The sequence below is a fragment of the Stenella coeruleoalba genome (assembly GCF_951394435.1).
Source record: "Stenella coeruleoalba genome assembly, contig: scaffold_75, whole genome shotgun sequence".
NCBI classification, from domain to species: Eukaryota; Metazoa; Chordata; class Mammalia; order Artiodactyla; family Delphinidae; genus Stenella; species Stenella coeruleoalba.
Genome location: NW_027646298.1, coordinates 503,663 through 531,063, shown reverse-complemented (window position 1 = coordinate 531,063; position 27,401 = coordinate 503,663). Strand labels below are relative to the sequence as shown.

Below are 27,401 nucleotides of genomic sequence, written 5' to 3'. Positions count from 1 at the left end.
GCACTTGATGGGCGGTCTTCCCTGAGGACGGAGTGGAGGCGCCATGGCGGTTGCGGGCCCGCGCGTGGGGCTGGCTGGTCTGCGGGAAGAAGACGTTCCCCGCCCGCGCCCCGGCCGGTGCAAAGGGGCTGTGCCCGTTCCTCGACGCTCCGCGTCTTCCCTTCCGGCCGCCCCGCGCGGTGTATCCCCACCTTCTCAGGTAACGTTCGATGTCGCTTGTTGTCCCTCGGATCCGGTCTCCGAGGGGCCGGCGGCGTGGAGGCTGTTCCCGGCGGGGCGTCTGTTCCGGACGCGGGGCGGTTGGCGGGAGGAGCTCCGCCCAAGGCGTGTCCTCGCGGGCGGCGCGGCTGAGCCCCGGACCCTCGGGCCGCGGGGAAGGAGCTGGGGCGCGGTCGACCAGGAGAGTTCACCGTCGCGGACAGACTCTGCTGAGTTTCCTCAGACGCCCCCGGAAGGTTGTAAAAATGTCCCTTTTTTTAGTTGCCAAGAGAAATGTTTCCGCCCCTTGTCCTCAGCCGCACGGAATTATCCACTTATTCCTTTGTTCAAAGACCTTAACTAACAGACTATACACGGATGATGTGCAGGTAACGTGGATCTAGTTGAAAACGTATTGAAAGAGTAAAAAAACAGGGCTTCCCTGGTGTCGCAGTGGTTGAGAGTCCACCTACCGATACAGGGGACACGGGTTCGTGTCCCGGTCCGGGAAGATCCCACATGCCGCAGAGCGGCTGGGCCCGTGAGCCATGGCCCTGAGCCTGCGCGTCCGGAACCTGTGCTCCGCAACGGGAGAGGCCACAACAGTGAGAGGCCGGCGTACCACAAAAAAAATAAATAAAATTAAAAAAAGAGTTAAAAAAACAGTGTAGTAAAACACACTATGTTAAGTTTTATAGTTTAAACATGTCAGAATCAGAATTTATTGTATTTTACTTTTCCGTCTTAAAGGAATAAAATTATTTGGAGCGTATTGTCGCTATGGATCGTCACTTGCCGTCTACCTCGACAAGGATTAAATCAGGTGCTGGTGCAGCTGCTGCAGCCGCTGACCTTCAACACCCCCTGAAAGGAGTTCAGGGTGGAGAGCGGAAATAACGTGCTCTGTGCTCGGGGGAAGCTGGCAGGACAGCTCTTCAGAGAGTTAGATACTTTCAGGAGCTGATTTTATGAGCCCAGTTCTTGTATCTCCTCGTGTCTAGAGAAGCATTGAAATCCTTCATGGTGACGTCACTAGCCGGAGCCTGCATGAGATGAGCAGAAACCTTCTGCAAAAATTATATGTGCTCGATTGCGTGTACTCCCCCTTCACCAAAATTACATATACACTGACCTTCCCCCTGCCTCTTTGGAACAGTTTCTTGGAGCCATCTGAGATTCTGTCTCCCAGGATATAGTCTTTATTTGGCCCCAAATAAAACTTAACTCATAACTTTCATGTTGTGCTATTTTCTCTACGTCATCAATATTTATTATTTTTTTTTTTACACATCATTCTTTTTAAAATTTATTTAATTTATTTTATTTTTGACTGCATTGGGTCTTCGTTGTTGCATGGGCTTTCTCTAATTGTAGCGAGCAGGGGCTACTCTTTGTTGTGGCGTGCGGCTTCTCATTGTGGTGGCTTCTCTTGTTGCAGAGCACGGACACGGACTCTAGGTGCGTGGGCTTCAGTAGTTGTGGCTCGCAGGCTCTAGAGCGCAGGCTCAGTAGTTGTGGCTCACGGGCATAGTTGTTCCCCTGTATGTGGGATCTACCCGGACCCGGGCTCAAACCCGTGTCCTCTGCATTGGGGGGTGGATTCTTAACCACTGCACCACCAGGAAAGCCCCACAATGAGCAATATTTAAGATGTAGTTCTAGCTTTTTTCTCATTTTCAAGTCAAAATATTGCTGTGTTTGAAATTTTCTCATAATACAGTGACAGTCTTAAATATTTATACACATAAGCTCATTGAAAACTCTTCTGCAATATTCCAATGTGACTCGTATTATTAAAAATCATAATATTCATGTCAATACCAAATTTTTATAGGAATGTAATTTAAAAAATTGTGAATCACTTTTAGAAGTTCCAGGCACAGTGACGATTTTTAAAATACCAACCATTGCATACTTCATGAGACCATTTAAGATGAAATATATTAAACCTTAAAACTTCAACAGAATACTTAAAAGCTAAGACAGGGGCTGCTTTTTGTAAATTAAATACATTCATAGCAAATAAATTTTCTGCTAATAGAGAATATGAAGGTTTTTAGCTTAATGTTGTATAGCTCCATTCAAAAGGTGAAATTAGGATATCTATAATCTCCTTATTATTTATTTTCAGCCTCTTTCCCATAAGAATTGATATTTCTATCTGTAGAATCTTCATAGCTTATTCATTTACTTTTTATTTTGGTTTATTTTCTACAACAGAAAGAGTATTCCTATGTCTTGTTAAAGTTTTTATTCTCCTAACCTAGTTCAAGGTTACTTTCTGACATTGGTTGTAAACAAGAGGAGAGGCCTTATAATAAGCATGCGATTTTTCCTATAGTCAAGATGTTTTTCTTGGACGACTTTCTTTACAATTTCCACTTTGCTCACAATATTATCCCATTGTGAAAACTGCATAAAAATTTGTAATCTGTTTATACCTAGATGCTTCTTATTTCACCACAGTGCATTTGTTAATATGATTTTACATTAAATATTAATATAACATAGTTGATTTTATTCATATATGCTAACATGTTTTATATAGGTACACACATATATGAATATTTGCTACATGCCATTCATTTGCATAGAATGATAGCTGATTGTATCTGATCTTTCTGACTGACAGTTGGATAGACTTATGTGTGTTTAAAGTACTACTTAGAACAGACATTAAAATATCACATCGTCTCGTTATACAGCATTTTAAAGGTCATATGTTAAATTGTGGGAGCAGAAATTTTGTCCATTAAGGTTAAGAAATGAGCAGGTCACAATTTTGGCATCGTCACGCTCAGTGGAGGAACATGGCTTCTACGTCTTCGTACATGTGCCACAGTTACACCTGTATAATATCTGTGAGCATGAGCATTTTTATGTCAACATTATCTTTTCCCAATATACTCGTAATTAGCTGAGGTATATCATATCTAGTTTTTCCTTTTACTTCAGTACAATCAATAAAGCTTTCTTTTGCAGTGATGGCATTTTTTCTTTTTTAACATGAAGGTACATTGTCATCTGACATATTTGTACATGGTGGGCTACTGCTCTTGTACAAAGCAAAGTACTTTCATTTCATATTTTCATCTGTATTCTAGATCTAACCTGATTTCTTAGGAGCATTAGGTACTTTTTTAAACTGTATTAAACACATAAGAACAGATCACTTTTTATCTTTACCTACCTCATGAGCTAAATGGATATAGATATTACAATAACATGTAAGTCTGACAAAATTGGGAAGCATTCCAGGGTTTGAGCTTCAAGTAATGTTATGTAATCTTCTAAGAGGCAATTTATTTCTGGCACATTATATGGCAACATCTACAATCACTTGCAAGTTTGTGTGCCATTTGGGCTTTCTGATATTGTCACTTTCAGCTATCCCCTAGGAACGGAGTTTGAATTTTTTTTTTTCTTTTTGCGGTACGCGGGCCTCCCACTGCTGTGGCCTCTCCCGTTGCGGAGCACAGCCTCCGGAAGAGCATGCTCAGCGGCCATGGCTCTCGGGTCCAGCCGCTCCGTGGCATGTAGGATCCTCGCGGACCGGGGCACGAACACGTGTCCCCTGCACCGGCAGGCAGACTCCCAATCACTGCGCCACAAGGGAAGCCCTGAATATTTTAGAAAACACTTCTGATTAGAAAATATCAGGATGAAACATTGAATTTTTGTGGTCACAACTCAGTTCTCATTATTCTAATGTAATATTTGAGTTGGCACATAATTTGATTTTGTTCCATTAGTATGAAATGTAAGCATGGAAACAAAATTTTTTAAAAGCATTCTTGGAATAAATGAACCAGTCACAATGAATTATTAGTTATTTTATTTTTATTTTATAAATGGGCTGTTTGAATATGTTCAGCCATGAAATGACATGTAGACTCACTTCTGAGTCCTGACAGACATCTCTGGTGAGTGACATCTTAGAAAGTGACTCAGGATACAGCCATACCAGTAAAATGACTGCAGCCAAAAGAAAAAAAACAAAAACTCCCAAATAACATAATATATAATAAATGATTATACACATGTGCATTCTTAATTTAACATAAAATATGTAAAATTGGTGTTATTGGAAATTTTCTACTATCATGGGTAATTTACTTCTCTCTGTTATAAATTCTATTTAACAAGATGAAACAGTACAACTAGGTGACAGGGGAAATTAATAGTAATTACTGGTAGGACAGTTTAAAAATAATATGTGTTAGAAAAAAATAAAAATTTGTTTAATACATTTTCATTTTAAAATTGTTTCAGATTTATAGAAAATTTGCAAGAATAGTGCAGGATTTCACAACTAGCCCAGACTCAGTTTCCTCTCTTATTACAGTTTCATGTCATTAGGGTACATTTTTACAGTTAATGAACTAGTGTTGACACCTGATTATTAACTATAACCCACACTTTTTTCAAATTTTCGTAGACTTACCTTTTTCTCTTCTAGGATTGCATTCAGGATATCTCACCCTCATTCCATTTAGCTGCCATTTCTCTTTAGGACACTGTTAGTTGTTATAGTTTCTGAGACATTTCTTGTTTTTGATGACCTTGACAGTCTCGAATTGGGATTTACCTGTTGTTTCCCTCGTGATTAGACTGGGGTTATGTGTTTCACTTCATATCAAGGGCACATGCTCTGCAGATGACTTACTACTGTTGATGTTGCCCTTGATCACCTGGCTGAGGTGGAGTTTGTCAAGTTCCTCACTGTAACATCAAACTTTTCTCCCTTCCATTCAGTGTGTACCATTTGGAAGGATGTCACTGCGTGCAGGACACAATTAGGGAGTTGGGAAGTTATGCTCCACCTTTCTGATAGTTAAACATCTATCTCTATTATTTGGGATTTTGCCTGAGCGATTCCTACACTCCCATATTTATGTATCTGTTTTTTCCAGAAATAATAGCCAGTAAGTTTATGAAATGATGCTCCATCTCAGAAGGATCAGAGAGATGCTGGGTCCAAACATCTGTGCCTTGAATACTGTCCAGCACATAGTCTTGCTCAGTAAATACCTGTGAATAAGACTTAAAAGATATGAGGGAGGGCATACATAGTGTGCATAGGTGGCAAAAGCAGATTCCAGGCAGAGGGGAGAGCAAGGTAAAATGCTGTAAAGAAGGAACATGGCTGGCTTGTTTGAGGAAAGTTGGGAATGCTGGGTGGTTGAAGTTAAGTGAGCAAGGGATAGAGCCCTTGGTGTTGTCAACAGATTGTCGGCCATTTAAAGGACATTGGCTTTTACTCTGTGTGAAATAAAGGACCAGTGAATGGTTGTAACCAGAGGAGGTCTATCATCTGACTTCCTCTGGCTGCTGTCCTACCAACTGACTGAAGGGGCAAAAGCAGAATTGGGACGCCAATTAGGAGACTGCTGTAGTAACCAAGGTGGGAGCTCAGGCACGTTGTTAGCCCTGGTGATGGAGACCAGTTGTCAGATATTCGTTGTGGTTTTGCAGGTACAACTGGGGCCAGCCACATGGATATGACGCAAGGTTCTTCACTCAGAAACGCCCGTGCTTTGTTTCATGCTCTTGTGTCCATCTTGAAATTCTTATTTTTTTTTCTCCTCTAGACTTATTGAGACATAATTGATATACAGCACTGTGTAAGTTTAAGATGTACATTGTGGTGATTTGATACATATATATAATGTGAAATGATTACCGCAATAAGGATTCTTCCATAAACTCACATCATTAACTTTTTTGTGTGGTAAAATTTTTGAGATCTACTCCCTTAGCAACTTTCAAATATATAATACAGCGTTGTTAGCTATGGCCACCATAATGTATGTTAAAGTTCCCAGAACTTACTCACCTTAAAAGTGGAAGTTTATACTCTTTGATGCAACGTATGATTTGCAGATATTCTCTCCTAATCTGTATGTAGACTATATATATATATATATATATATATATATATATATATATATATATATATATATATATAAAGCTTTTTAGTTTGATATAATCCCATCTGTTGGTTTTTACTTTTCTGGCTTATGCTTTTGGGATCATATGCCCAAACCAGTGTTAAGTAGATTCTTCTTTATGTTTTCTTTTGGAGTTTTATAGTATCTGGTCTTATGTTTCAGTCTTCAAATTAATATTTGTGAGTGGTATAAGATAGGTGTCCAGTTTCATTTTTCTGTATGTGGTTTTCCAGTTTTCCCAACAGAATTTGGTGAAGACACTATCCTTTCCCCATTCAAAATTGCATTAAAACGAATAAATATTTAGAAATAAACTTAACGAAGGAAATGAAAAATTTGTCCTTTGAAAACTACAAGATTTTGATCAAAAAAAATTGAAGAAGACAAAACAAGTGGGAAGATATACAGTACTGTGTTCTGTGATCAGAAGAATTATTGTTGTTAAAATGTCCATACTACCCAAAGACATCTATAGGTTCAATGCAATCTCTATCAGAATTCCAACAGCATCGTTTACAGATATAGAGAAATCAATTTTAAAATTTTGTACGTGACCACAGGAGACCGCAAATAACCAGAGCAATCCTGAGAAAGAAAAAATTGGGAGTCATCACACTTCCTGATTTAAAATTATATTACAGGGGCTTCCCTGGTGCTGCAGTGGTTAGGAATCCGCCTGCCAATACAGGGGACACAATTTCAAGCCCTGGTCTGGGAGGATCCCACATACCACGGAGCAACTAAGCCAGTGCACCACAATTACTGAGACTGTGCTCTAGACACCATGAACCACAACTACTTAACCCACGTGCCACAACTACTGAAGCCCGCGTGCCTAGACCCCATGCTCTGCAACAAGAGAAGTCACCACAATGAGAAGCCCATACACCACACTGAAGAGTAGTCCCCACTCGCTGAAACTAGAGAAAGCCCGCGCGCAACAGCAAAGACCCAGCACAACCAAAAATAAGTGAATAAATAAGTAAATTTATTTTAAACAAAAAGAAACAATATTAAAATCCTGTAGTTACACGACACTATGATATTGGCACTAAAATACACACATAGACTAAAGGAACAGAATAGAGAGCCCAGAAGTAAACCCCAGTGTATAAGTTACTAATATTTGAGATGAGAATAAAGCACACCCACTGGGCAGGATAGTCTCTTCAACAAATGGTACTGGGAAAACTGGATACTACTTATAATTTTGGGGGGAACCTCCATACTGTTTTTCATAGTGGCTGTATTAATTTACATCTCTACCAACAATGCACAAGGATTTTCTTTCCTCCATGTTCTTTCAAACACTTGTAATCTGTTGTGTTTTGGCTGTAGCCATTCTAACAAGAGTGAGATGATCTCGTGATTTTGATTTTCATTTCCCTGATGATTAAAGACATTGAACACTTTTTCATATATCTGTTGGACATTTGTATGTCTTCTTTGGAAAATATATCTATTCAGATCCTTTCTCCATTTTTAACCAGTTGTTTTTTGTTTTGTTTTGCTTTTGTGTGTGGTTTTATTTTTTTCTGTGCAGAAGGTTTTTTAGGTTTTCTTAGTCCCAGTCTATTTTTGCTTTTGCTTTGTTGCCTGTCCTTTGGGGTCATAACCAAAAAATCACTATTCCCAAGACTAAGGTCAAGGAGATTTTCCCCCAGGATTTTTTTAGGTGTTTTATGGTTTCAAGTCATACATGTTTGTCTTTAATCTCTTTTGAGTTAATTTTTGTGAGTAGTGTGAGATAGGGGTCCAATTGAATTCTTTTACATTCATTAGACTGTACCAGTTTACATTTCCACCAAATATACACACCAGTTGCCTTTTCTTCACATTCTCACAAACATTTGTTTTTTCTTCTCATTTTTAGAATAGCCATTCTAACAGGTGTGAGCTGATGTATCATTGTGGTTTTGATGATTATTGATGTTGAGCATCTGTTCATGTACCTGTTGGCCATCTGTATGTCTTTTTTAGGGGGAAATGTCTTTTCAAGTCCTTTAGTCCATTTTTTATTTAATTTTTGGCTGCTATTATTTTATGTTACTTCTTATATATTTTGAATATTAGCCCCTTATCAAAAAAATGGTTTGCACATATGTTCTCCAGTTCTATAGATGCTTTTTAGTTTGCTGATTGTTCATTTTGCTATGCAAAGTTTTTCGTTTGTTTGTTTGCTGTTCCACTTTTTTTTTTTTTTTTTTTTTTGCTTTTGTGGCTCCCATATTTGGTATTATATCCGAAAAATATTTGCCAAAACTATATTGAGGAACTTGTTCTTTATGCTTTCTTCAAGTAGTTTTACAGCTTTAGATCTTATATTTAAGCCTTCAGTCCAATTTGAGTTAATTTTTGTGAGTGGTACAAGAAAGGGGTACAATTGTATTCTTCTGTAGGTTGTTATCCAGTTTATTTCCAACACCATTTATCGAAGAGACTGTATTTCCCCTACTGCATCTCCTTGGCTCCCTTGTCAAATATTTGTTAACAGTAAATGACTGGTTTTATTTCAGTGCTCTTGATTCTGTTTCATTGGATTAAGTCTCTATTTTTTGCCAGAATCTATTGTTTTGCTTACTATAGCTTTGTAATAAAGTTTGAAGTTAGGAATTGTGATGCCATTAGATTTGTTCTTCTTTGACCAGGTTGATTTGGCTATTAGTGGTGTTTTGTGGTTCCATACAAATTTTAGGGTTGTTTTCTCTTTCTGTGAAAATATCATTGGAATATTGATAGAGATTGCACTGAATGTATAGACAGCTTTGGGTAGTATAGATATTTTTACAATATTCTTCTGTTTCATAACCATGGAAATGTTCTTCATTTATTTGTATCTTCAGTTTTTTCATCAGTGTTTTGTCATTTTCAGTGTATGGATATTTTACTTACTTGGTTTAATTTATTCCTAAATGTTTTATTTATTTCTGAAGCCATTTTAAATATGATTGCTTTTTACATTTCTTTTTCAAATTGTTGTTAGTATATAGAAGTACAATTGCTCTTCACATGTTGATTTTGTATCTTGCAACTTGACTGAATTTGTCTATAATTAGTAATACATTTTTTTGGAATCTTTGGGATTTTTCTCTATATAAGATTATATTAAATGCAAACAGAAATAGCTTTACTTCATCCTTTTCAATTTGTATTTCTTTTATTTAGTTTTCTTGCCTAACCGCTCTGGCTATGACTTCCAGTATTATGCTGAAAAGGAGTAGTGAGAGTGCACAAAACTTATTTTGTTTATATTTTTAGCAGAAAACCTTTCAAGCTTTCACCATTGATTTTAATGTCTGCTGTGAATTTGTTCAATATGACTTTTATTGTGTTGAGGTACATTCTACGTATAGCAATTTGTTGAGTATTTTTTATCATGGAAGGTTCTTTAATTATTTCACATTCTCTTTCTGTATCTATTGAGATAACCATATGATTTTCATATTTCATTCTCAATGTGGTGCATCACATGTTTGAATTACATAGGTTGAATTACCCTTGCATTCTAGGGATAAATTCCACTTGATTATGATGTATGATCCTTTCAATATACTGTTGAATTTTGTTTGCTAGTATTTCACTGAGAATTTTTGCATCTATATTAGTAATACTTGACAGTTTTTTTTTCTTGTAATGTTCTTATCTAGCTTTGGTATCAGGATAATGCTGGACTCATCAAACGAGTTTGGGAATGTACCTCAAAGTTTTTTTAGAAAACTTTGACATGGAGTTGTTTTAATTCGAGTTAAATGTTTGGTTGAATTTCCCAATGGAAATTGGAAAATTTCCATCTGGTCCTAGCCTGTTTTTTGTTTGTTTGTTTGTTTGTCTTTTGTAAATCTTTTATTACTGATACAATCTTTTCACTCATCATTGGTCTGTTTGGTTTGTCTATTTCCTCATGATTCAGTTTTGGTATTTTTTATGTTGCTAGGAATTCATTTCTTCTAAGGTATCAAACTTGACGGTATATATGTGTTGATGGTCACCTCTCATGAGCTGTGGTATTTTTGTTGCATCAGTTGTAATGTCTCCTTTTCATTTCTGATTTTATTTGAGTATTCTCTTTTATTCTTCATTAGTATAGCTAAAAGGTTAATTTTGTTTTCATTTCAAAAACCACCTCTTGCATTGATGTTTTCTATTGTTTGCATGGTCTCTGTTTTATTTCTGTTCTCATATTATTTCATTGCTCTGCTACTTGTGAGCTTAGTGGTTTTTCCTTTGTTTGCTAGTCCCATGAGAAGTAAGGTTGTTTACTTGTGATCTTTCTTTTTCTTATTGTAGGCATTTGTTTCAATAAACTCTCTTATTACTGTTTTTCTTGCAGCCCATAGGTTTTAGCAAGTTGTGTTTCAATTTCCTTTTAAGATTGTTTTTAAATTTCAAAGACATTATCGTAAAGCTGTTGTAATTTTCCCTCCAGTTTTATTGAGATATAATTGAACACAGTACTATTTAAGTTGAAAATGCACATTATAATGATTTCACTTCCATATATTGTGAAATTGTTATTGCAGTAAGATTAGTTAACATACATCATCTTATATAGATGCAAAAAAAGAAAAATAAGGAAAATATATTTTCCTGTGATGAGAACTGTTAAGATCTACTTGCTTAACAGCTTTCAAATATACCATATGGCAGTGTTAACTCTATTCATCATGTTGTATATAATATTCTCAATACTTATTTATCCTATAGCTGCAAGTTGGTACTTTTGGACTTCATCAAATTCTGCCTCTTCTCACCTCCCTCCTCTGGTAACCAAAAATCTGACCTTTTTCTATGAGTTTTGTGTGTGTGTGTGTGTGTGTGTGTTTCACATATAAGCTTGGTCTGACTTCTCTCACTTAGTGTAACGCCCTCAAGGTCCATCCATATTGTCACCAATGGCAAGATTTCCTTCTTTCTTATGGCTGAATGTTACTCCATTTTCTAAATATACCACAAGGTTTTATATCCACTCATTTGTTGATAGACACACGTTTTTCCAATGTCTTGGCTATTGTAAACACTGTTGCTATGAACATGGAAGTGCAGATATCTCTTCAACATAGTGTTTTTAATTCTTTCAATATATTCCTATAGATGAAAATGCTGGACCATATGGTAGTCATATTAAATTTTGAGGGCCTCCTCTAGTGTTTTCCATAGAGGCTGAACCAATTTATAAGACAACCAAAAGCACACAAATCATCCATTTTCTCCACATCTTTGCTAGCATTTGCTAGCGGATATCTTGTCTCTTTGATGAATTCCATTCTAACAATCCTGAGGTGATATCTCATTGTGGTTTAGATTTAATTTCCCTGATGTGTAATGACGTTGAACACATTTTCATGTATTTGTTGTACATTCACATATCTTCTTTGAAAAAATGTCCGTTGGGGTCTTTGCAACAGGTTTTAATTGGCTTAATTTATTTTGTGCTACTGAGTTCTATGATGTATTTTGGATATCAACCCCTTATTTGGTGTAAGGTTTGCAAATATTATTTTTGATTACATAGGCTCTTTTCGTTATTTATTTATTTTATCTTGTTTTGTAGCAGATTTTTAATTTGATATTGTTCCACGTGTTAGTTTTTTAAATTGTTGCTTGTGCTTAAGGTATCATCAAAAATAATATTAGAGACCTGTGTTAAAAAGATTTTTCTCCAGGAAGAAAAGCCTCCCATCTTACAGTTGTCTTTACCTTATCTTATTTCTATTTAATTGTCATGAGTGGTGTTAGACAGGAGTCTAGTTTTATTCTTTTGCATATAACTGTGCAGTTTTCCAAGCACTGTTTAATGAAGAGACTGTCTCTCCACCGAGTGTTGCTGACTGTCTTATCAAATATTAGTTGACCTTATATGCATGGGTTTATATCTGGATTCTCAGTTCTATTCCATTGTTTTGTATGCCTTTCTACATGACAGTACCATACTATTTACATTACTATAGCTTTATAATACAGTTTGATATCATGCAATGTGATACCTCCAGGTTTGCTGTTCTTTTTCATGGTCACATTGCATATGCAAGTTCTTTTGTGATTCCTCATACATTTCTCTGTTGTTTTATTCTACTTTAAAAAATGCCATTGGATTTTGATAGGAATTGCATTATATCCATAGATGGCTTTGGGTGGTGTGGACATTTTAAAAATATTAATTCTTCCAATCATGAACAAGGGATAACTTTACGTTTATTTCTGTCTTTTCCAAATTTTTTCATCAGTGTATTGTAGCTTGTATTGTACATATCTTTCATCTCCTTAGATAAATTTATTCCTTATTGTTTTATTAGTTTGGATGCTCTTATAAATAGAATGGTTTTCTTTTTTCAGATCATTGTTAGTATATAGAAATATGACTGATTTTTGCATTTTAAGTTTTTATTCTGCAACTTTACTCATTATGTTGATTAGTTTTAACAGGATTTTGGTGAAGTTTTTCAGAGTTTCTATATATAAAATCATGTTATCTTAATATAAACACATTTTTACCTCTTAATTTCCAATTTTGATGCCTTTTATTTCTCTTCCTTGACTGATTGCCCTGGCTAGGACTTCCATTTCTATGCTGAATGAGTGGTGAGAGTGGACTCCCTTGTCTCGTTTCTGATATTAGAGAAAAAGTTTCACACTTTCACTCTTGAGTGTGCTTTGAACTGTGACCTTGTCATATTTGGCCTTTTAAAAAAATTATTTACTTTTGGCTGCATTGGGTCTTTGTTGCTGCATGCAGGCTTTCTCTAGTTGCAGTAGGTGGTGGCTACTCTTCGTTGTGGTGCGTGGGTTTCTCATTGCAGTGGCTTCTCTTGTTGCAGAGCATGCGCTCTAGGCATATGGGCTTCAGTAGTTGTGGCAAACAGCCTCAGTAGTTGTGGCTCACGGGCTCTAGAGCACAGGCTTAGTAGTTGTGGTGCATGGGCTTAGTTGCTCCTAGGCATGTGGGATCTTCCCGGACCAGGGATTGAACCCATGTCCCCTGCATTTCCTGGCAGATTCTTAACCACTGCACCACCAGGGAAGTCCCGATATTTAGCCTTTATTATGTTGAGTTACATTCATTGTATACCTATCTTAACAAATGCTTTTTCTGTGCCTATTGATATTATATTTTCCCTTTGTTCTATTAATATGATGCATCCCATTTATTTGATTTGCTAGTATTTATTCAGAATTTTTAAACCTATATTCATCAGTGTTATTGACCTGTAATTGGCAGTGTCCATTTCAGATTATTATATCAAAGTAATGTTGGCCTCGTAAAATGCGTTTGGGAGATTTCCCTCCTCATCCATTTTTTTTCTTTCTTTTTTGAAGACTTTTAGGATTGGCATTAATGCATTAAATATTTGGTAAAATTTACCAGTGAAGCCATTTGATCTTGAGTTTTTCTTCATTTGAAGAGTTTTGATTACTGATTTAATTTCCATACTACTAATTGCTTCATTTAGATTTTCTCTTTCTTCCTAATTCACTTTTGGTAGGTTGTATGTTTTTAAGATTTTTTCCCATTTATCTAGGTTTCCCAGTTTGTTAGCATGTAGTTGTTCAAAGTAACATGTTATCCTTCTTATCGCTGTAGTAGAGTTGTAATGTCTTCTCTTTTATTTAAAATTTTGTTGATTTGGGTCTTCTCTTCTTTTCCTTGGTTAGTCTAGCAAAAGGTTCAAAATTTTATCTTTTAATGAACCAACTCTTAGTATCACTTATCTTTTCTGTTGTTTTCCTCTTCTCTATGACATTGATTTCTGCTGTAATCTTTATAATTTTCTTGCTTCGCTAATTTTGGGCTCAGTTTGTTCTTTGTCCAGGTCCTTGAACAGAAGAGTTAGGTTTTTGATTCGAGATATTTCTTAATTCGTAAGGTAGGCATTTGTTGCAATAAACCTCTCTCTTAACGCTCCTTTACCTGCATCCCATAGCTTTTAGTATACTGTGTTTCTATTTCAGTTTGTCTCAAAATACTGTCTTATTTCTTCTTAAATTTATTCTTTGATAAATTAGTTGGTCAGGAGAGTGTTGATCAATTTTTTTGTATTCATTAGTGTTCCAGTTTTCATTCTGTTATTGATTTCTAGTTTAATAATATGCTCAGACAACATACTTGGTATAATTTAAGTCTTCCTGAGTTTACTAAGATTTGATATGTGGTCGATCATGTGATCTTTTCTAGAAAATATTTTTTCTGCACTTGAGAAGACTGTGTATTCAGCCTATGTTGGATAGAATGCTCTGTATATGACTCTTATAATTGGCCTTTAGTGTTGTTCACATCAATTGATTTTTTTTGTTTAATTGAAATATAGTTGAGTTACAATGTTGTATTAATTTTTGCTGTGTAGCAAAGTGTCTCAGTTATACACATATATACATCTGTTTTATATTCTTTTCCATTATGGTTGATCTCAGGATATTGAATATCCTGTTCCCTGTGCTATACAGTAGGACATTGATTTTTATCCATTCTATATGCAATAGTTTGCAGCTACTATCCCCAAACTCTCAGTGCATCCTTCCCCAGCCCCCTCCCACTTGGTAACCACAAGTCTGTTCTCTATGTCTGTGAGTCTTGTTTTGTTTCTTAGATAAGTTCATTTGTGTCATATTTTAGATTTCACATATAAGTAATACCATATAGCATTTGTCTTTCTCTTTATGGCTTACTTCACTTAGTATGCTAATCTCTAGTTGCATCCATGTTGCTGCAAATGGCATTATTTCATTCTTTTATGGCTGAGTAATATTCCATTGTATATATGTACCACATCTTCTGTATCCATTCATCTGTTGATGGACATTTAAGTTGCTTCCATGTCTTAGCTATTAGAAACAGTGTTTCTATGAACATTGGGGTGCATGTATCTTTTCGAATTATGGTTCTCTCTGGATATATGCCCAGGAGTGGGATTGCAGGATCATATGGCAACTCTATTTTTAGGAACCTCCATACTGTTCTCCATAGTGGCTGTGTCATTTTATATTCCCACCAACAGTGTAGGAGGGTTCCCTTTTCTCCACACTCCCTCCTGCGTTTGTTATTTGCAGTTTTGATGATAGCCATTCTGACTGGTGTGAGGTGGTACTTCATTGTAGTTTTAATTTGCGTTTCTCTAATATTTAGTGATGATGGGCAACCTTTCGTGTGCCTATTGGCCATCTGTATGCCTTCTTGGGAGAAATGTCTGTTTCAGTCTTCTGCCCATTTTTTGATTGGTTTGTTCGGTTTTTTGTTATTGAGTTGTATGAGCTGTTTGTATATTTTGGAAATTAAGCCCTTGTTGGTCGCATCATTTGGAAATATTTTCTCCTAGTTGGTATGTTGTCTTTTCATTTTGTTTATGGTTTCTTTTGCTGTAAGAAAACTTATAAGTTTGAGTGGGTCCCATTTGTTCATTTTTGCTTTTATTTCTATTGCCTTGGGAGAGTGACCTAAGAAAGCACTGGTACAACTTATGTCAGAGAATGTTTTGCCTATGTTCCCTTTTAGGAGTTTTATGGTGTTATGTGTTATATTTAAGCCTTTAAGCCATTTTGAGTTTATTTTTGTGTATGGTGGGAGAGTGTTCTAACTTTATTGATTTGCATGAACCAACTTTTCCAACACCTCTTGCTGAAGAGACTGTCTTTTCCCCCATTGTCTATTCTTCATCAGAGATGAATTGACCACGGGTCTGTGGGTTTATTTCTGGGCTCTCTATTCTGTTCCATTGACCCATATGTCTGTTTTTGTTCCAATACCAGGCTGTTTTGATTAGCATTGTAGCATTGTCTGAAGTCTGGGAAGGTTATGCCTCCTGCTTTGTGCTTTTTCCTCAGGATTGCTTTGGCAATTCTGGGTCTTTTATGGTTCCATATACATTTTAGGTTTATTTGTTCTAGTTCTGTGAAAAAATGTCATGTGTAATTTGATAGTGATCACATTAAACCTGTAGACTGCTTTGGGTAGTATGGACACTGTCATTTTAAACAGCTGCAGCCTGTTCTCACTGTCAGTGGAACCAGCTCCCCTCTGGAAGCAGGTGTCCATGCAGGGCTCTTAGAAACAAGACAGACAACACCACCTACGTGGACTCTTCATACACACCACTGACCACTGCACCTTTGCTTTCTAGAAGTAACCTCCTTAATCAAGTGGGTGGCATCTGGGGATGAGGCAGCCATCATCCTCCAGGAAGAGTCGGTGCCCCTCCTACCAGTGAGGAATGAGTGGTTCTGTGTCTCATTCACACCAAGTGTTCAAGCTTCAGGAGTTTGGGGAGCTTTTGTTTTGCTGCTTTAGTGGATGAGAAATGACACGTAACCCATTGGCTTCTTTTCACTTATCTTCTGATGAGTGAGGCTGGACTTTCATCACTTTCAGTTATTTCCAGAATGCAGCCACTTTTCCCAGTTCTGGGGGAGACCACTGAACATGCCTTCCTGGGTGTTCCCAGCCACAGACTGTGATCCACATGCAGCGAGGAAACTCCACTCTTTGTGCAAGTACTAAGTAGCTAGTGACTGGCTTCTGACCAACAGAATATAGCAAATCAGGGGAGGTCAGTGTTAAGATTCATTGACAGAACCTCTGTCACTTACATCTCACTTGCTGCATCCTGTGTTCTCTCTCTGTTTCTGTCTGTCTCTCTCTCTTATCCCTGGACCTGGGGAAGCCTGCATGGGTGTTACTATCTGCCATATGGAGAGACCCACATAGGAGAGAACACAGGGAAGTCCCAGGCCTCCAGGCAGAGGCACTAGGCTCTCAGCTCAGACTGCATCCTGCCAGTACCCATCTCAGTGAGTCTGGAGCAAATCCTCCCCTGTAGAGCGACAGCTGAGACCTCAGCCTCAGCTTCATAGAGACCTTGTGTCGAGGGCACCCAGCTAAGTGCTCTGGGAGCTCAGGAGTAACTAGGTGTATGTATTTTGTATGTTGGGAAACCCTCCATAGTGATCTACAGTAAATCAGACAATCTTTAGCATAGAGCAGGTCTACTCAATGTTATGTAGAAACAACCACAAGATAATGCATATTAATAAAGGTAATAAAATGGACTAAAAACAATAATAGTGAGAATTATGATGATATTACCATTACTACTGTTAAAGAGAAAAGTAAACATAGAAAGATTGCAGATTTGCGTACAGACTCCTCTAAGTAAATTTCAGGGTACCTATATCAGATGTCCTCTGGGATATTGTAGAGTCAGAATGCTAGGTTTGCACAAAGAAATTTGTTCTGAGAGGAGAAAACAAGCAGGTGATCCTGGGTCAGCAGGGAGGATGATATATTGGCACAAACAGTGCAGGGGCTCCCTGGGGGACTTAGAAAAAGAAATGGTTACTTGAGCAGGCACGTCACCATCTCTATGTCTGCCAGTGCTGCACCAGCTTTTCCTGGACCCCTGAGTGAATTTAGAACATGTCCCCAGGTTCAGGCATGCCAAGGATACTCCACTTACTCCTCACTTGTTACAATGTCAGCCCCTTTGCTGACTTTTCTAATTTGGAGGACTGGACTCCAGGAGCGACACCCTCTCCAGCCTTCCCAGGAGACATGATAGTCGTTCCTGGCACAGAGTTGAGGTGGAAAATTCTGTGCTGAGTCTGGCAGGACAAGGGTGTTTTCCAGGGCTCTTGCACTGGCACCACTTTCTGGTCACTTAAGAGGACTTAAACATTGTTCTAGAGGCTCAATAAAGTCAAGAGTGTCCTCCCTGGGGTTCACTTACCAGTAACAGCTGTCTCTTCCTCCACTGGGTATGTCTGAATATGTCAGGAGGCTCTCTGACCCACAAGTACCCATAAGTACAGCAGGAACCAAGAAGCACCATGTGTATGTAAGTCTGTTGAAAACCCTCCACAATACTCTTCAGTAAATTGGATACATTCATGAGCAGAGAAACTTAAGAAATGCAATAACAACAATAGTGATAAATAATAATATCAATAGTGATTACAATCATAAAGATATTAGTTGTACTACTACCAATCATAATACTAATAAACTTAAGGGCTGAAGGATTATAGACTTCCCTAATTGAATGACAAGTTTCCTGGGGTATTTTGGAGTCAGAGTCCTAGGTTAGCAGCCAAAGTTGTAGGTTTGCATAGCGAAGGTATAAATAGAGCAAAACTAAACAGCAGCAGGTAAAAGAAATCCATGGGAGGGCGTGGGCTGACTTAAGTCTCATATTCCAAGCCCAGAGGAGAGAACTATGTAGAAGAGAAAAGATGATCCTGGGCTTTCCTGACACATGGAGCCAGCAAATCTCATGAGTTCTGACGACTGGTGTCTGCAGCTCTAACCCGGGAAAGAAAAGCAGGACTCCAGGTACACGTTCAATACGTGAAAAAAACAGGTAAAATTTACATGGAGCTTCAGCTCTATCTCTACTCCCACTGCCTGTCAGTTGACAAAGTGGCAGATCAGGGCTATTGATTGCCTTTTGATGAACCTACAGACTTACTTGGAATTGGGAGGAGAATATTACTTATGAATTTGCACATAAAATTTTTATAATAACATATCTGGAAGTTGGATTACCACTATCTTGGGAAATTGATAGGTTATTTTACACAACACCTCATACGTTTCCTTTAGTAACATTTGTTCACAGTATATATATTTCTGAATATGTATGAAAGGCACATGTCATATCAGCCCAGAGAAGCCATTGACGGGGCTTTAGAGATCAGTGACGTTTGAGGACGTGTTTGTAGAACTCACTCATAAAGAGTAGGACCTGCTGGACATATTGCAGAGAAAGATGTACACAGATGTGATGCTGGAGGACGCCCGTTGTCTCATCTTCTGGGTGCGTCTCTCAATATTTATTTACTTCTTTATGCATGTCTTATTGAGATAGGCGCTGCAGCTTCCACATATACTGCTGCACTCTTGGCCCTGACTCATGCTTCTGTAGCACTTAGAGCAACCTGGAACGAATGTGTTCCTTTACTTATCACAGCACATTTGTCCCTGCATGGAGATACAGTCTCCATTACCACAATCGCACGTACTCCTTACTAGTCTGCCACCAACACGCAGAATAATGCTGGACACAGATATGGGCTATTTTATCTAACAGACAAGTGACTTTATGTTGCTAAGTAATTCTTCTGCTCGGGGAACTACTATGAGGTTTGAACACAGCAAAAAACACATAACAGCTTGTATCCCCCTTTCTACATGAACTCCAAGTAATAATCTCATGGGTTTTATGTTTATTGGATTCTGTTAGAAAGCAGTGTTAACCATATTATGAAAACGTTGCTTCCTTCTTGGCTGAGACGTCTAGGCAGCCTGCAGACTGTTTTCCCTCTTGGGCAAGAACAGCAGCAGCCAGAGACTTTTACTGTCTTTGAGTGAAGTGTCGGGTGACAACCTTCAGTGTTTCCCCCCTTCAGGGTGCTCGAACCTGGGCTGCCATTGATGCCCTCACACTTGAGCCTTGGCATGTTGTCCTGCGCTTGCATTGCATGCACTGTTCTCAGCACAGAACTTTAAATCCATCTAGCATTTCCCACACGTACCAGGGCATCCGCTCTGCAAACCAGATGTAATTTCCCAGTTGGAGCAAGAAGAGTAGGTGTGGAGGGAAGAGGAGGGTTTCCCCAGGCTGGGGTCCAAGTCAGCTCCAGACACATGTGCTCTGTGTGGGGAGGGAGCAGGACACTTGGAATGTCAACTGGAGGTTGGCTCGACTAAAGGATATTTTTAGAAATGTATGTGAAGCCATTGAGTCAAATTATCCAGATTCTGTCATTATGCATCACACATCAATTTCTCTTCACGTTTCCCCCTGTACTTTTCACCTCAGAGAAGCAAAATTCCTGTCCACGTGGGAGTTAAAATTTCATGTTTTTGTCTTTGCCACGGTCTCTTTAATAATGTTTCCTCTCATATTCCCTGTAGCATCTGAATTTATTTTATTTTTCTTTTACCTAAACACTGAACGTCTATTAACATTTTTCTAAACCATGTTTCTATTCACTGGTGTATTCCTCAAATTCATGTTCTTTCCCCATGTAATGTACTTTTCAACAATTTAATCCCCAAATGTCACATGTGTCGTTTCTTATTAATTTATTTAATTTAATTATTATTTTTGTCTTATTTCAAGCAAAAACTGTGACCATGAAAAGCAAGAAATGATATCCAGGCAAGTTATTTTCCTGGTGGAACAATGTAGCTGTAAGAAAATAGTAAATTTCTTCAGGTGTGAACCCTGGTCATCCACATGTGAAACCTGGGAATGAGGTAAGTTAGGAATTCAGCAGACTCATAGAACTCAGTTACAGTGCAGTGTAAACACCAGACCAGCATAAAGTGTTCACTTTATGGACTAAATTAGACTGAATTTTGATGATAGCTAGTAGAAATGCTACAAAGGGGGGATGTCCATGCAGAAGATTTACATACTATGTGTATGTAACTGACATGGAGATCATTTTAACTGGAGACTATCATTGAATAGACTTACATACACATGAGTTTTCACAGCATAGAACACACTTTTACTGTAATGAATGAAGGAGAGCCCTGAGGGATTTTTAATTCCTTAGTCAACATTGAATTCTCACACTGGATCTATCAATGCTAAAATCAAACTGAAAACCTGAGTTCATATCAAAATTCTCAGACATGGAAAAATGCTTATCAAGAATGTTTTACCACACATTTCAGCTATAAATTCATAATTTTGGCTAATAACCTCTTATTTTATAAATAAGTAGAATAAAAATATAGATTTGTTAAGTAATCGTAGAATGATAAATACAAAATTTTGTAACAATAAGTACTTTTGTAAATAGGTTAGCATTAAGAAATATATATAAACAAAGTTATATGTGACAATTATTATGATCCACTTAATTGTGATTGTCAGTAAGATTATCAGTTGCTTTCTCATCAGAAATTTTGCAGGCCAGAAGAGAGTGAAATGATATGCTTAAAGCATGGCAGAAACTACCTACCAACAATTCTATATCTTACAATATTATTCTTCAAAAATGAGGAAAATGAGAGACAGTCTCAGACAAAAGCTGAAGGAGTTCAGTACCATAATACCGATCTTTCAAGAAATGCTAAAGTGAGTACTTCAAGTTCAAATGAAAGGACACCAGTAACTTGAGGCCATATGAAAATATATATGTCTGTGATAAAGGTAAATAAATGGACAAATAGAGAAAACACTATAATTTTGACTTTTGGCTATACTTTTTATTATTCTAGGATATTTTTTAAACCAAAATATTAAAATAATTATAAATTTATTGCTATTGCATGATTGTTTCACCCAAAATTCATATGTTAAAAATACAACCTCCAAATGTGGTGGTATTAGGATGTAGGGCCTTTGGGGGGTGCTTAGGTTATGAGGGCAGAGCCACCATGAATATAATGTGTGTGCTTTTATTTTAAAATATGTATGTATTTACTTATTTGGCTACATTCGCTCTTAGTTGCAGCATGTGGGATCTTTGTTGTGACGCACAGGCTTCATATCTAGCTGTGATATGGGGGCTCGGTAGTTGCAACACACAGGCTCTCTAGTTGTGGCAGACAGGCTGTAGAGCCAGCATACAGGCTCAATAGTTGTGGTGCATGGGCTTAGTTGCCCTTTGGCATGTGTGATCTTAGTTCTCTGACCAAAGTTCGAACTCATGTCCCCTGCATTGGAAGATGGATTCTTAACCACTGGCCTATCAGGGAAGTCTCTTGTGTGCTTTTAAAAGAGACTCCAGAGAGCTCTCTAGCCCCTTCCTCCAGGTGATGATATAATGAAAAGTCTATGACTCAGAAAAAGACCTTTACCTAACCACCTTGATCTCACACTTCAGCCTCCAGAACCGTGAGAAATAAACTTCTGTTTATAAGCTATCCAATCTGTGGCATTTTGTTATAGCATCCCCAAATAACGAATTCGTACATCTACATTAACAGAAAACAATGTATACATATGTGACTTGTGACATTAATAACATGTAATTAATGTGTAATGTAATTGGAGATGTAATAGAGATTTTGCGTGTGATTAAAATTATGTTGATATCAGTTTAAGCTAGTTTGATAGGATTTTATATGTAACCTCCATGGTATCCACAAATTGATTCTCTATAGAATATACACAGAAGGAAATTAAAAGTAAGTCAAGTCAGTGGACTTCCCTGGTGGTCCAGTGGCGAAGACTCCGCCCTGTCAATGCAGAGGGCCTGGGCTCAATCCCTGGTCAGGGAACTAGATCCCACATGCCACAACTAAGAGTTTGCATGCTGCAAAGAAGATCAAAGGTCCCCCCATGCCACAACTAAGACGTGGCACAGCCAAAGAAATTAATTTTGAAAATGAGTACAAAAAGTAAGAATAAAGGATGTCAGTATGTGAGAAAATGTGGGACAGAAAAGCTATATGACATTACAGAAAACAAATTGGCAATTAAATGTCATTCCATATCAGTAATTTATATATATATATATATATATATATATATATATATATATATATATATATATATATATATATATGTCTTAAACTCATCAGTTAAAAAACAAAGATGTCCCCAGCCTTTTTCTGGCATCTGGGCCTGGAGGGGCTGCTCTGAAGACAGGCGAGCAGCAGGGAGGCCCACGGCAAATCTCAACCCGATGTGAGCTGTTCGTCATTTTCCCGGGACAGCTCCAGGGTCTTGGTGTCTAGAGAGCTGCTGATGGAGGGCAGGGGCGGCCGCAGAGGTATATGGGACAGGTTGCTCATCAACTCCAAGCGTAATTCCAGAAAGAATTCCACTCTTCAAACAGTTCGGATAGAGAGGAGTCCCCTATTGGACCAGGTACAGAGCTTTCTCCCACAGATGGCTCAGGCAAACAAAAAGCTAAGGAAAGGAATATCAACTGCACCACCTGGTCATTTCAATATTGAAAATATTGACACTCTCGGAAAAGTTATGCAAATGGATATGATCTTGTTTGAGATGAATCAGTCTGATTCAAAAGAAGATGACAGTTCACAAGAGAATTCACAAGACAGTTCAGAGGACAGTTCAGAATTTGAGGATGAAGATGATAGCACCTCTTCTGAAGGTGAAATCACCATCGATACAATTAAGCTTCCTCATTCAGAAGATGGAAAAGGCAAAATAGAGGTTCTGGACCGTCCTGCCAGTGAAAAAAAGAAAACAGGGACATAAACAATCTGAGAAACAGGTGATAGTTCCCGCTAATTCTGTGGAAAAGAATGTGGCTTGCTGGTTATTTTGCATTTCGGATACCTATGGTGTTTGTTTGCAAAAATGAATGTATTTTGCTTCTTGGAGAAACAGAAGCTAGCTTTTAAAGAATTGGAAGAGATAGCATTTGGGGACTCTTCGAAGAGCAGACTGTTTTTGATCTCATGCTAAAGAGGTTTAGTTTAGAAAGCTTAACTTTATGTATGGTGATGAGTGAATTTGTTGGCATCCTCTTTCATCAGCATAGACTTCAGAAATCTCAAACTTATTTTAAAGTAAAAATACAAGTTACCCATTTGTTTTTGTTTTAAATTGGCCTCTTGGGGCTTCCCTGGTGGTGCAGTGGTTGAGAGTCCGCCTGCCAATGCAGGGGAGATGGGTTCATGCTCCGGTCCAGGAGGATCCCATATGCACGGAGCGGCTCAGCCCGTGAGCCATGGCCGCTGAGCCTGCGCATCCGGAGCCTGTGCTCCGCAACGGGAGAGGCCACAGCAGTGAGAGGTCCGCGTAATGAAAAAACAAAACAAAACAAAAACTTAGGTTGGGTTTCTTTTTAGGTTATTATAAAGTCATATTTATTTTTTACCATCAAAATGGGTTCATTGAGGGAGAACTTTTTTTTTTTTTTAAACATCTTTATTGGAGTATAGTTTCTTCACAATGTTGTGTTGGTTTCTGGTCTGTAACAGAGTGAATCAGCTATATGTATACATGTGTGCCCATGTCCCCTCCCTCTTGCGTCTCCCTTCCACCCTCCCTATCCCAACCCGAGGAAAAACTTTTTTACAAAGAAAAGAATTATATTTAGATGCCCTCAGACATATCTACTTTAATTAAAAAAAACAAATCCTTTCCAGTTTGAGCTGGAAAACTGGTGCTCTGTGGTTTAATCACTGTCAGTGACTCTGTAGCCTCTCAATGCATGTAAAATTTGCTGGTTGGAAAATTTTGTGGTTTTTTTGGGTTTTTTTCTTTTTCTCATAAAGGAATTTTTTGTTTGTTTCAACTAATAAAATTATTCCTTCCAGTTGCCCACAGTTTTGAAACCTATTAATTGTAGAGAATAGGAACACCCCAGGAAAATAGGGCACAGTACATAAAGAGGTAGTAACAGGTTTTCCCTTTCAAAAGGAAAAATGATCCTGCATTGGAGTTGCCTTTCTGCCACATTCTTGATCTTATTTAACTTGTTTGGGACCTCATCTGCCATGGGCCTGGCTTTGCTCAGGATATAGACCTGAGAATTTAAAGGACTGTCTCCAAGTGCATTGAGCTCATGAGACTTTGTTGCCTAATATTTTAGGGGTTTGTTTTAATTATTTTTTCCTACTCCTCTCATTAGCTTATAACATCTTGTAAATACGCTGAAGATAATTCTCCAAGTTCCTTCTGGTATTTTTCATTGGGAATTGGAAATCGGCTGTGCACTCAAAGTATGCAGAAGTGAACAGATCTGGAAACGAGACTTCTCAGCTGCAAAGGGTATACTTTGTAGCACCAAACACAGCTGTGATGGATTACTGGTGTGAATATTTAAGGATTGTCTTCTACCAGATAATATTCATGCCCCATTGTGGGAAGAGTTGTATTTGTCTGGTTCACTCCTTAGCTTGGTGCATGGTACACAGTAGGCACTGAATAATGTCGATAAATGAATTTACAGGTATATTGAGGATGTACAGGGCATTTTAAGCCATGGTATCCATGCAGATATGAAAGTGTCACTTCACTGGAAATACAAAGCCAAGTAGAAATAGTCTGATGGTCAGTGAAAGAGACTAGTCAGTCTAGAATACATACTAGTGTGTAGAATTATATTTCTCTCCTGCTATGGCCTTCTCATATAATACGCCTAGGTAGTCTATACAGTTAAAGAAGTCAACTAAATTCAGTTCCTCTGGACATTCTTATGACATAGGAGGAAAAGGAAAAACAAAAATTTAATATGTGATAGGGATGTCGTTTTAAGTGTAAAATGGTTGAATTATTTAATATACAGAGTCAGGGGTGGCTGTTTTTAAACCAATTTGGATACTAAGATAAGTTATGTAGGTCTTAAAGATTTAAATATAAAGAAATAAAATTATAAGTTTCATACTAAAATATAGGTGAATATTTAATAACATTAAAAAAACAAAGATGGACAAGATAGACATATAAAGGGTCCAACTATATGTTGTCTACAAGAGCCTCACTCAGAAGTAAGGACATTCATATGCTGAAAGTGAAAATATTGGAAGAGATATTGCATGAGAACACTAAGCAAAAAGAGGAGTGGCTTTTCTGCTTCTGCAGCTGAGGATGTGGCCCCTACATTTCAGGGAGTAACCAGAGGCAGGGAGCAGGGGAAGGGGCTGGGGCACCCCTCCCACCCTCTGCACCCTGAGCCAGGGAAGTCAGAGGGACTTGGCCCCCTCCCGAGTTCCATTCTTCCTCCAATGAGAATCGTGCTGATCAATAAGGAACAGGCTATAGAGCTGATTCACTTTGTTATAAAAGCAGAAATTAACACACCAGTGTAAAGCAATAATACTCCAATAAAGATGTTAAAAATAAAAATAAAGACCTGGGGAAAAGAGATGGTCCCCATGGAGAATGCCTATGTCCTAAGTTTATCTGCTGTCGGATTGGCTTGAGAGAGGGCAGGAGTTACATGATGTGTTCTCTCCCTTCAAATCCATTAACTTTTTCTTTCTTGATGTACGCACACACCCACACACACAAAACGAGTATAAAGCCCATATATATAGAATGCTAAAGGTTTGGCCTATGAGCTTGAAAAGAGGAAAATAGAACACTTGAGGCCGACTGCAGCAATGTGTTTGTGTCTGTGCATGTGCATTACTAGGTGGAGGGTCCACAGTATCCATCAGATACTTAAGGGAGAACATATCTCCCAAGTGTTCTGGATTTTATAAATTATCATAGGACAAGAGTCTTCAAGAAAAAGCAGGTAGCTCTCTCACACACCACTCATTAAAGTAACAAATATTTATTGAGAGTCTCCAGGATTCCAGCATGTGGAATTTTCTGGAGACTAAGAGGTGAAACGTAAAACATAACCACCTTCACCAAGTTTATAGCTCAGTGGAGGCAATAAGAATTAATATCTCACAGTTTTTCTATTTAAGTATGACTCAGGGTTTAAGGTAATTTTTCTGCATCGTGTCCCCAGTGTCCCAGGACTGACACCTTCCTCAAGCTCAGCACCTAGAACACAGATCTGATTGAGCTAAACTGGTGATGCACCTGCTTCCCAGCAAGGCTGTGGCCTCTAATGGCTGTCTCCTGCTCCTGTGTCCGTGGCCTGATCAGGATATGGGAGACACTTAGGCTGATTCCTCAGTGTGTTGTGTACTTCCAAGGCCGAAATTTGCTGAGCAGAACATAACTTCTTTACTTTTGTGAACATCTGGCCTCCAAAAGGCAGAAATATTTAGTGACAATGTACTGAGGACATAATTCCTTATTCATTCCCTGACCTCCACTCTCTGTCACAGAGACATGCAAAACCACGGAATCAGGCTTATGGGTCATGACTTGGCTGTGTCAAGAAGTTCTAGGCCATGTGGGAAGACTCCTCTCTCCTCTGAGATTTCTGCTTCAACCAACGGTGAGCAGCTTCCCTTAAGGTCTGAACTGAAACCCTATAAGTTCACATATTGAAGTCCAGACTCTTGTATCTCAGAATGTGACTGCATTTGGGAATAGGGCCTTAGGAGAGATGAAGTTAAAATGGGTCACAAGGGTGAGCCCTAACCCAGAGCTGTGCCCCTATGAGAAGATTAAGACACAGCCATGCACACTCAGCTCATAGAGTTAAGTCCATCTGAGGATGCAGCAAGAATGCAGCCACCTGCGAGCAAGGGAGAGAGGCCTCAGAAGAAACTGAACCTGTAGACACCTTGATCTTGAACTCAAAGCCTCCAGAGCTGTGAGAAAATTAAGCCTCCCAGTCTGCACTATCTTGTTCTGGCAACCCTAGCAAAACCCTAATACAGCTTTATTTCTCCTCTATCTTGCAAATAAAACTTATGAAAAT

General features: G+C 38.2%; 1 protein-coding gene and 1 long non-coding RNA gene across 3 annotated transcripts; both read left to right on the top strand.

Moving 5' to 3' along the window:
• The first annotated feature begins 35 nt into the window (after positions 1–35).
• LOC307181187 lies at positions 36–27,401 on the top strand. 2 transcript variants are annotated; one of them, XR_013826087.1, is made up of 3 exons: positions 36–199; positions 20,255–20,391; positions 26,535–27,401. It is a non-coding gene; the product is annotated as an uncharacterized lncRNA (long non-coding RNA). The 2 variants fall into 2 exon arrangements; XR_013826088.1 differs by lacking the exon at positions 26,535–27,401 and adding an exon at positions 21,047–21,936.
• Positions 22,505–23,488, top strand: LOC307181195 (NOP protein chaperone 1-like; the record flags this gene model as incomplete). Its single annotated transcript, XM_079946609.1, has 2 exons — positions 22,505–22,510; positions 22,742–23,488. 2 exons carry the CDS (start codon positions 22,505–22,507, stop codon positions 23,318–23,320), a joined length of 585 nt encoding a protein of 194 aa, XP_079802735.1. The 3' UTR covers positions 23,321–23,488.